The sequence below is a fragment of the Ctenocephalides felis genome, unplaced genomic scaffold, assembly GCF_003426905.1.
Source record: "Ctenocephalides felis isolate EL2017-DRISC unplaced genomic scaffold, ASM342690v1 CF-g0.4_SCAFFOLD_01886, whole genome shotgun sequence".
Lineage (NCBI taxonomy): Eukaryota > Metazoa > Arthropoda > Insecta > Siphonaptera > Pulicidae > Ctenocephalides > Ctenocephalides felis.
The window spans coordinates 6,685,465-6,697,732 of NW_020538040.1; the positions used below are offsets into that span (position 1 = coordinate 6,685,465).

General features: G+C 26.8%; 1 protein-coding gene across 1 annotated transcript in view; it reads right to left on the reverse strand.

Moving 5' to 3' along the window:
* The window catches only part of LOC113378618 (protein phosphatase 1 regulatory subunit 12B-like), a 13,303-nt gene continuing 1,035 nt past the window's right edge, over positions 1–12,268 (reverse strand). Inside the window, exons 2-7 of the mRNA XM_026619165.1 lie at positions 12,203–12,263; positions 8,898–9,019; positions 8,496–8,586; positions 7,487–7,573; positions 4,623–4,721; positions 1–57 (exon numbers count right to left, since the gene is read on the reverse strand). Coding sequence (XP_026474950.1) covers positions 4,623–4,721; positions 7,487–7,573; positions 8,496–8,586; positions 8,898–9,019; positions 12,203–12,263 — 460 coding nt within the window. The 3' untranslated portion in view covers positions 1–57. The remainder of the gene's footprint in view (positions 58–4,622; positions 4,722–7,486; positions 7,574–8,495; positions 8,587–8,897; positions 9,020–12,202; positions 12,264–12,268) is intronic.

The window sequence follows — 12,268 nt, forward strand, 5'->3', positions numbered from 1 at the left end:
GAGGGCGCCGTTCTCGTCTTTGAGTCTCTGGTTTTCAGTTTTCAGCAGTTCCAAGTGCTGCAGGAGAGAAAAAAAAGTAGGTTATAGTTATAGAAAATAGATTTAGGAATAGTTTTAGTTGAAAATTGGTGAAAAAGACATAATGGCCGGTAAAGGTATGTTTAGGGTTCGAATCTCTGGTAAAATAGACCGTAACATCTCGTTTCTATGGCAACGCTATGCTATGCTCCTTTATCTACGCTATGTTATGCTCCTTTAAATGGCAACGCTATGTTATGCTCCTTTATATGGACTGCTAGTCCTCATATGTTTTACATTTTATAAAATGTCAAAAGCTATAAGGGTATGTAACGTCACATGTCTGAGCAAACATTGCCGACGACAGTCGCGGACTCTTCCGATTGACTAAATGTCATTTTTCATATGTTTTATTATAATAATACGATGTCAATTATATGAACGCTGTCCATGTAGTGTAAGGTCTATGTTCTTTCTTGTTACTAAAAACTGTCAAAATGCTATGTACTTTGTTTTGAAATAAAACCTAACCTAGAAAACACACAAACAAAAAACAAAAAACAAAAACTTAGCATTTTGGTTGTTTATAGTATCAAGAAAGCCTTGCCATAACAACGGTATGTTATAATCTATTTTACCAGATATTTGTCCCACTAGTTTAGAAAATAAATTGGTGAATTGTTTTGGAAGATTTTGGAGTAGGAATGAGGCAAAGATGCTACTGATTGTAGTTAATTAAACTAGGTGTAAGTGGCATTTTGTTTTGAGGCATATTACGTGGACTCGATAGGTGGATATAGTAAACTTGAGTAGAACTAAAATTTAGCAACAGGATGTCACAGAACTCAACGTCAAGCCGAAACTGGGTGATGATATTGACCGATGCTATCATGAAATAATTTAAAGAAAATATTTTTCATAAGGCTTTGGTGAAATTATGACCATTTTTTCATTATTGTAGTTAGGGGGCATCCATTAATCACGTGATCAATTTTTTTGAGATTTTGGAACCGCCTTCCCTCTTGGGGACACGTCGCGATATTTAAGATTAAAACCCCCTCCCCCACCACACATAACGTGTATTTTTAGTTATGCAAAATTTTTTGTACGAATTTTTCGAATTCACGAAAAATTCGTAAATTTTTTTATTTGTTCTGAAAATTCAGGTGAAAAATAAATACACGTAATATCTTACTAGACCCCCCTCTCACCCAGGTAATACTTCATTTAAATTTTTTCCATTTATCTTTGGATCCATAACCGTGAATAACATTTCTAGGACCACGAGCAAAAATAAGACTTTTTAATGAAAATTTTAAAATTGCTTCTCTTCAACAGGGTCTACTTAAAAAAAATGCACGGAAGTATGTTCGCAAATTTTATCAAATATCGCATTTAATATTGACTTTAAAATAGTAGAATACTTGATAGTTCCAGAATAAACGAATCGAATTACAAAATTAAAACCTAAAAATGACACGATTTTTGCTAGTGCATTCTACTCACTTTAAAAAAAATGTACTGAAGTATGTTGACAAGTTTTATTTTTTAACGCATTTAAGTCAGGATTATAGAATAGTAAAAGATTTGATAGCTTCATAATAAAACAATCGAGTGAAAAAATAAGAACCTAAAAATGACACGATTTTTGCTAGTGCACTTTTTTTTACTCTCTTTAAAAAATGTACTAAAGTATGTTGGAAAATTTTATCAAAAGTTGGCGCGTTTAATCAGGATTGTAAAATGGTAAAATACTTAATTGTTAATAGAATACTTAATAGAACCTAAAAATTCACGATTTTTTCTAGTGCATTTAACTCACAACCAGTTTAAAAGCTATTTTTTACGCGCAAAAGTCTGAATTTCAGACTTTTTATTTTTTTACTCGATTTTTTGAAACTTTGAAGTACACTTTAGTACTTTTCTTGAAAAAGCTTTAAAGTCGACCAATTTTGAGAATTTTAATTCATAGTTCTACAAAATGAAAAAAAAAATTAATTTAATTCTAGAAAATTCGGAGCAATTGTGTGATTTGAATTTGAATTTTTGACTGTGATTCTAGAAATGTTATTAACGGTTACGTTTTGTCCAAAATTAAAATGAACAAAAATGATAAAAATTAACCACGTGAACCAAAAAATGGTCATATTTCACCAAAGCACTAGGTTGCATTTAAAAGCTCAAACAACGTGAGATATTTCGTTTTCTATTTTTTTGTTCTATCAATACTTGACGTTGAATTCTGGGACCCTGGATAAAAGATAAATTGGAATCACGACATGCTGTGTTGGCTAATAGATATTTTGGACTATAGAAGTTTTATAAATATAAATAGATATTTTCAAATGCAAAATTGAAATTGTTTTACCCTTTGCAATAAATAAATACCTTTTTTGCCAATTTTTGGTTTGTTGTCAGTCAATAGATTTTTTTACAAAAAAACGACCCAGCTAATTTTTTACCAATCTGAACAATTCCCAATTTATATCTGTCGAACAGTATTTGAATTCTCACAAATGACTTAAAATTGATAGAATCGGAGTATGCACACAAAAATTAGTATCAAACTATTCGGAATGACTTAAAATATAGAAAATGTAAAATTAGCAGTCTTACTGACATCAAGACAAACTTTTTCTTCAAAAAATTAAAAAAACTACGTGTTTGTATGTGAACCGATTTGGCCTTTCATCAACGTTTTCTCAAAAACGGCTGGACCGATTTCAAAAATTTGAAAGCCATTCGATGGGGACTATTGTTTCTCAGTTTTGTGCGACGATCGGCCTGACCATTCCTTTGAAATCATCAAAAAAATGTACAATTCTGAATCAATTTTAAAAATTCAAATCTAGACATTTATCAGTTAGGAGTCGTGCTTCGGGTTTTGGTAAAAATCGGCCAGGACGTTTTTTTGTAACTATTGAAAAATGAAACGATATGACAATTTTAATGAAAATTGACATAAAATGGTTTAAGACGGACATACTAAAATATTATAAGCTTACGAGAAGTAGTTTAATTATAAAAAACGTTAAGGTCTGGGATATGGAACTGCGTCTTGAATTCCAATTCCTATTGATGATTGAATATTTACACACCTCGGGAATTGCATGCAACTTGCCTTGAGGCAAAGTGTCACGTACACCCAGTTTATTTAGAAATTGTTTTTTATATATTCACTAAAAAATCAAACAATAAGGTACAGGATTTGGGAAAAAAGGACCAGAAAAGAAAAGTAATTTATAGAAAATATAAAATGAAACAAAAAAAAGCGAGAAATAAAAGAAATTAGAAGTTGTATTCACATAATCGATCTTCAAGCAGAAAATTGTAATAACAATAATAATTCCGTAACTTACATCTTATTAGATCTATTAATAATTTAAAAAACTTTGGAATAAATAAAAAAATCGAATGTAAATTTAAACGAAACGTATTTTAAGTTATTTTTATACAGGCTAAAAATATGTTGTTCAAAATTGTTAAAATTCCGTCAAAAAATTAATTTTATTACAATGTATAAGGCTCTTGCTTTTGACATAATGATCACTGAGTGACGATACACATCAAGTGTCGAAACGTATGATAAAGAAAATTATTATTTCTTAACTTATTTTTTTATTTCGACGAATGGGCTCTGTTAAAACATTTTTTCAAATATATATTTAACACACAAGAAAAAATAAGCATATTCAAAACACAAAAACATCAACTTTCAACAAACAAAAAAAACATCAAACTGAACGCAAAAATTCGAGCGCTTTTTTTAAATATAAATCTTAAAGAAGAAAACATATATAATTGTTTAAAAAATGCGACATGCCATTTGCGAAAAATATGAAATTTTTTAAAAAAAACTTCAGACATTCAGAATAAATAAAAATCAAACCAAAATTATTATGAGTTGTGATTGTGATTAAAAATGTATCAATCAATCCATGCGTGCGTTGTGATTAATATTGATTATATAAAAAAAAAAACAAAACATAAAATCATTTCCTCGATTAGTGCAAACGTCAAGCCCTAAAGACTAAGATCATAGACATTACACTACAAGGACTGCTAGAAGGAGCCTGTGACGTCACATGTCTGAGCGAACATTGCCGACGACAATCGCGGATTCTCCCGATGGATCAAATGCCATATGTCATATGTTACGTAATAAAAATAAAAATAAAATGCCTAACATAGACCTCATAAAATATAAAACGATTTTAACAGGTGTATACGATTTTATGTACATTTGTTTCACAAGGAAAATATTATTATTACAATTTCTTACAAAATTATTACCATCACTATTGCCGTTATATTGTTAAAATAAAACATATGACTTGTGACATTTAATCAATCGGGAGAGTCCGCGATTGTCGTCGGCATTGTTCGCTCAGACGTGTGACGTCACAGTGTCTTCAATGTTTGAGCACTTATATTACGCCTGACTAGCAGTCAATGCAGTATAAAGACTATGACTAATTGTAAGATTCAGTTGCAACCATCAATCGAGCTGCAAGCAAATAATTATAGAGCATCAAACCAATTTGATTGATTTAATAAAATAATCATTCTATTAACAAAAATCAGCTATGAATCAATTGATTTACCTATTTATTAGCATTGGCTGTAAGTTTGCTGACGACACGAGTGAGTGCTCGATTCTCAGCCCTCAAACGTTCATTTTCGTGTTTCAATTTTTGCAATTGCTACAAATTTGAAATAAATAGATTGACTAAGATTCAAACTTGTCTATGTTTTTTTTAAATATTTTTTTTCAGTATTTGCATATAATATATGTTGTACGTAAACTTTTATATTCGACGATGGGACAAAGAAAATTATGATAAGTTTAAATAATTTTTTGGCCAATGTTATGGCAAGGCCATGTTCCTTACATTATGCTACTAAATCATACTGAATATAGTCAAAATATCATGTATTTGCTGTGCATTCAGGCGTTTTACACATAAACTGCAACATCACTCCTATGTTATGAACTTGAGTCAGAAAGACCCTGTTATCTAACATCGTTTGTGTGACATTTGTGCGGTTTCTAGGTTCAATTTTCTATGTGACAACCTGAGAAATACGCCTGACTGCACGGCAAGCGCATGGCTTTTGTCAATATTCAGTATTAAAAGTTCTTCATAACATGGCCTTGCCATAACATTAGTCTGTTGTGCGACAGAATCGGTCCGAAAGTAAATAAATGACTAAGCTTTAAATTATATATAGATAGCTATTTCTATATTTTTTTTAAATAAAATTAGTTTATTATAAAATTTATTTTGTAGCCTTTCATACTTATGGAGACGATGAAAATTTGCGCGTTGTGTGTTGAACGATGAATGCAAATGATTTTTAAATTTTTTTTAGTGATTGGATATTATATTATATTAATTAAATATTATGCCATACGTGTTTTTATTATGATTTTGATTAAAGTGCTTTATTAAAAAACTTTAATTCGAACAACATGAGTTCTTGTAAAGACGAGCGAGGTGAATAAATTTTTGTTTCCATCAAAGTACAAAAAAAACTTATAATGGACATTTTTTAATCAAATCGGCCTGAAATTATTCTTATTCTTTTACAAATTTTTGAAAAAATTATTTTAGAAAACAAAAAAAATCGCTTGATACACTTTTTACTCTAATATGTAATTAAAAGTTAGAAATAATTTCACGTAAATTATCTAACTATATTTTTTGTACAAAAAAAAAAATTCAAAAAATTTTATTTAGCAGAATTTTTTAAAAATTATTTAAATTTTATAAAATTTAATCTCTAATGAATTTAAACGAAAATAAAATCCCTCAATAAAAAAATTACTTGATTTGGAAGTTTAATTGTATTTTTCTATATAAAATAAATTTAATCTCTAATTCAATTAATTTATTAAATATTTCATTAAATTGTTTAAATTTTATTCCTATATAGATCAATTATTTATCCAAAAATTGTAAATTATTTCTAATATCTTCTAAAATTATAATTTCAATGAACTGATATTATGCAGCAAGAATCATTGTTCTATATATTTTTACTAAATTGTTTATCATTTTATGAAATTAATTGTGTTGTAAATTAAATTAAGGAAAATAAATTAAATAAATAAATGAATATGTACCACAAATTATTTTTTTAAAATAAATATAGATTAATATAAAAACGTTTGGTTTAAATAAAGTCCTTTACAAATTGTAAGTTTTTGATTAATAATAATATCTTCTACAATTATATTTTTTTATATAAAACAAATTTATCAAAACTGAACCGATATTATCAAGAATCAATGTTCTAAATAGCTACGAATTATATTTTGTTATATAAAGTAAATTTAATTTAACAAATATTATGCTTCAAAAATCAAAGTTTTTTGTTTAAAACTTTATAAAATTGATTTAAAAATTAATGAATGAAAATAAAATCTATTTTATGGAAATGCCCTTGTTCAAATTAATAAAACGTGTTTAACAGAACCAATATTATGTGCCAGAAATCAATGCAATATTTGTTTTACTAAATTTTTTAATGTTTTATAAACCTGAATATATTATTTGTTCAATTAACGAAAATAAAATTCATAAATATAAATATCATCTACATCATTTTTTTAACATTGAAACTAATTTCCAATATCCAGTGCATTCTAATTTTAGAGATCAATTAACAAAAATAAAATCGCTAAATATTAAAATTCTCTGCTTAATTGTTGACTTGAAAATGTGTAAATATTTTTTTTTATATTGAACAAATTTAATTCCCAATCAATTCATATAAAACTAAGATCAGTAAAAAAAATCGTAAAGTTCCAATATATCTTCTAATTTGTTACATAAATATTTTGTATAACAAATTCGAAGAGATATGTACAATTTTTTTATTTATTGATTTTAGTTTTATGTTTAATTTAATTGAACTAGTATTACGTGCCCAAAAATCTATCTATTAACTGAATTTTTTACTATAATAATTTAACAAAACCTAAATATATATGTAAATTCTAGTATATATATCTTCTAATTTTTATCTGATTTTTTAAAATTTTTTTACAAAGCGGATTTATTAATTATTGTCGATTAATTGAGCCAAAATTTTTTAATATATAAAATAAATATGCAATATTAAGATATATGCTTATAAAAAAAAATAACTCGAACAGCATGTGCATTAGCAATTACTAAAATAATATTTTTTTACTCAAAACCTAGAATAAAAATAAAAGATTTTGATCCGAAACCTTATGATAAAAATAAGAGTGTTTCTTTTAAAAGTCAAATATCTTTTTTTAATATCGTTTTGTTCAAAACCATATTATTCTCTCTGGAAAAACTTCTTTCGAAATTCTTTTTGTTTGTTGTTAGTTGATGTTTATACTACTATTTTATTAACACGACATAAATAATAATCGAATAAACAATAAATTAACATGAAATGAAAAAATAAAAAAATATAAGAAATTACTTACTTTAAGTTCCTCTTCCATTTCTGACAACTTTCTCTCCATCGCGCGCTTTTCACGTTTTTCTAATTCCGATAAGGCGCCTTTGTTTGTCTGAAAAATAAAAAAAACATCAGTAAATAATTTATAAATCAGAAATAATATTTATATAACATAAAAATACATAACTCATGTAAGAAATTTAAAAGAAATATTAAGAGCACATATAAAACTTAGATGACATTGAGAAAACGTGGTTGTTACGTATGATTATAAAGCTAAATCGATATCACTTTGTTACGTGGCAGCTATGTTGCCCTTGTTTCATAAATGTTTCATAAAAATGACGATATGATTTTCAAGCACTAAAGAAGTCATAATAAAGATGAGTAAGTCAAAAAGTAGTCATTTGAATTTTGCAACTTTAATTGTATCTAAATGATGTAAAATTTGTAATTTATTTGAATAAAAATAAAGTAACCGTATTAACGTATAACATAATAGCTGAAATGTGTTATTAACTTATTAAATTAATTATAAAATGTATGTTTTATCAGCAAATTTAAATTTAATTGTTTAACTATTTTAATTAAAATAAATGAATAAATTTGGAAAGCTTTAATTTTGAATATTCGAAATGAAAATATTTAATAGAATTACTAAATAAAAACTTAACGGTCTTAATTATTATTATATATAAGCAAAACAACTTCTATATTTTCAGGAAATTGAATAATATTTATATGTAGCATTAAAGATACATGAACGACCCATATAGACACATAGTTTACTCGAAAACTAAAAACGTAGCAAAAACAAAACCACAACGTATTCGAAACGAAACAAAACATGTTAACGTAGCAGAAACGAAACAACGAGTTACATTAGTGACGTCAGTGTTCCGTTTAAGTTACGTAATAGTGTTATTAATGGTTTTATGAACCTTTAGTTTTTTTGGGATATAATAAAATGTATGTATACAACTAATTTTTACATTAACTAGTAAATAGTAAAGAATAAAAAAAAGTATACTGACTACATTGGTGACTCGATCGATGGTGGCTTTGGCATCTTTTAGTTCCTCGTTGCGTTTCTTCAGTTGCTCTTGTAGCCTCTCATTGTCAGCTCTTTAAATTAAATAAAAATTAATTAATATTAATAAAAATAATAGTAATAATAACAATGATGATGAATAGATAGATAGACAAGCTGCAAGATTATTAGTAAGGAAAGTTAGCATTCATAAATCAAATCTCAATAATTTAAAAAGGAAATTGTTGAACAAATCTAATAGAAAATCATTTATGTTTTGTAAATAAATCTATATAAATCAAAATTTAAAATCTGATCACTAAAATGAGAATAAATACTATAAGTCTAATTACTGTATAAATTATAATGTTTTTTATGAAAAGAAATTGGCAATGTTTATATTTACTTTGCGCTCTCCCACAGGGCTTTGTAATCAATGACGTCACTTCCATTTTCGGTGACGTCATTGTCGTCCACCAGTGACGTAGACGAACCCAATCGTGAACGGCTAGATCTTTCTGAACCACTCTGAAAAATTAATAAAATATACATTAATAAAATAAAATAAAATGCGCAAATATTCATTTTTTGCAAAATGAAGTTAAATCATATGGACTGCAAAAATTAAAAATTATCCGGCAGTGTATTTTTGATACAACAATAAATTACAATAATGGTATTATTCAATTTGCCAACTTTAACTCTTAGTCAACAAATATTAAATAAAACATATTCATTAGCATAAATATACTTTATATCATTTTTGAATATTTCATCAATATTACAAAAAAAAACTTTATTTTCATTTTTTGTATAATTATTTATCAGCATATTATATTGAATCAACTGTTTTTAAAATGATTAAAACTGAGTACTACTTCTCACGATGCGACTCTTCAGTGGCAAGTTTTACTTATTAGCAAATTTAAATAAGTTATAAAGCACTTTTAAAATTTTCTGTTATAAATTTGATCTAACAACTAGGATGTTCAGTAATCCTATTTTTATACCTGATTATGAGTAGTTTATTTCCGACGGAAATGGGTATATCTTTATTTAAAAAAAGCATTATTTATGTCCCGACTCTGTATAATGTTTTATTAGATGAACTTGAAGTTTTTTTTGGCAAAAGCCGTTTGCGAATTTTAAAACAATAAATTTAAATCAACTCCAGATCAGATCGTATTGGTTGATTAAGGTGTAGGTGTAGTAATGTAGTAATAAATCAATCGCCAAAAACAACTGTTATAAATTAAGTTTTGTTTTGGCGATGATTTCATCGTCGGTTAAAAATAATCGATCGAACGGATGAAAATACTTTATGAACTTGAACAGGAATTAAATTGAATATGAAGCGGATTGAATTTATTTTTAGAAAACACTACTAAGCAAAACTAAAAATTATTTTGAAGCATACAAAAAGCATTATATTTATAACAATAATACAGTAAATTTCATCTAATTAATCCAGATAGATTATGTAATTAAGGCAATAAACTTAAACTAGTTGAAAGTGACATTTAGCCTTAAAGCAAGTTGCATGAACTTCCCGAAATGAGCAAAAATTGACTTAATCGAATTTAAAATTTAGATATTTAGATAAAATTGTCAACTGTTTATTTCAAAAATGAAGTTATCGCTTTCAATTAAAACTAAACATTGCGATTTCTAATAGAATTTTCTCAAACACATTTAAATTAACTGTAATTATATTAATTATTTTGCACAGACACGTGCTTGTATGCCCTAAAATTGTAGTTCAATATATTTAAATTTTAATGATTTGATAATGTTTGACTCATCACATCACAAAAGCAAGTTTTGACACAAATTTCGACTATAATACTTTCTCAAACTTTGATGAATTCTTAATATTGAACGTATTTGTCGTAGGGCCGTAACATTTTAGTATGTTTCATAAGACCATGATATCTATTGCCAAAAAAAGACTCTTAAAAATCGACAAGACACACACACAAACTTTTTCCAAATTTGGTCTCATTCGATTCAGAAAGACTTGAAACGTCGAGAAAACATAATTAGCGAATCAGATTTTTTGATGAAAACATAAACTTCCTCTTTCGGGAAGTTAAAAAAAATCAGTGAAAATGAAAAAAAATCAGGCGAAATTCAAAACAGCAGAGACAATTGAAAAAAAACTCTGAAAACCTAAAAAAAATTGGCAACAAAAAACTGTGAAAAATATAATAAAAACTTTATAAGAACTGAATAAAAAACAGTAGCAATTCAAAAAAAATTGTAACCTAAAAACAGTCAAATCTTTCAAAAAAGTCGTAACTTTTAAAAACAAAGAATTGAAACTTAAAAAACAGTTGGCATTTAAATTTACAGTTGAAACTTAGAACAGTATAATCTTAAAAAATGTGGGAACTTTCGAAAAATAGTTGAAACTTTCGTAAACCAGTTGAACCTTCAAAAAAAATAGTGGGAACCAAAAAAATAGTGGGTATTAATAAAACAGTTGGAACGTAAAAAAATAGTAGGCAATAGAGAAAACAGCTGAAACTTTCTAAACATTTGAAAGTTTTGAAACACAGCTGAAACTCTCAAAACACAGTCGAAACTTTGAAAATATAGTGGAAATCTAAAAAATAGTGAAAAATAAAGAAAAACAATCGAGATGTTCAAAATACAGTCGAAATTTAAAAAAATAAAGAAACTGTCAAAATACAGTCGCTACTTCAAAACCACAAAATTGTCGCAGCTTTTAAAATACAGATGCAACATTTAAAATGTAGTCGCAACTTTTAAAATACAGTCGTAAGTTTGAAAAAACAGTCGCAACTTTCACAAAACAGTCGCAATTTTCACAAAACAATCGTAACTTTCACAAAACATTCGCAATATTAAAGAAACAGTCGCAATTTTCAAAAAGCAGTCGCAATTTTCAAAAAATTTTCGGTCGCAACTTTATAAAAAAAAACATTCGCAAAATTATAAAAATAAACAAAAATTTTTATAAAAGTCTCACTTGAAAAAACGGTCGTCGCTTTAGAAAAAACAGACTCAACTTTAAAAAATAGAGTTAACTTAAGAAAAACAATCTGAACTTAAAATAAAATAAAACAGACGTAATTTAATAAAAAAGCCTTGTTTAAAAAAAAAACAGAATCAACTTATTAAAAAACAAAGAACAATCGTCTTGAACTTTATAAAAAAAAACAGCCGAAACATTAAAAGAGCTTTGAAAACTTTAGGAAAAGTAATTCAAAAGTTAGAAGGTCAATCGAATATTTAGAAAAATATCGAAACTGTTCTAGAGAAAAGCACTCGAAGATTCAGAAGAACAATCAAAACTTGAGAAGAGGAATAGAAAATTTAGAAAAAAATCTGGAGAAAAAATTTAGAAATAAACCTTAGAACAACAATATAAACTTTGAGAAAGCAATCGAAACTTAAAAAAAATACTCGAAACTTTACAGGAATGATCCAAGATTTATAAAAAAAATCAAGAACTTAAAAAAAAACCAAACCGGAAGCAGTTCAGAAAAAAATCAAAACTTTTAAACAAATCACAAATTAATTTAAAAAAAACAAGATCACCAATCTGACATTGCGTCAGAAAAACTTCTCGACTTTTTCTCAAAAATCTAATATTTGTTAAAAACATAAGTATCTCAAAAAATAATTTTGAAGACACAAACTAAATCATATTAAATTTTTATATTTGATATTAATAATCCTTCTTACAGCATATCCTTCAGAACCAGCCAAAGAATTCAAACTGTGTGACCTCTTCCCGAACTCTCCACTTGC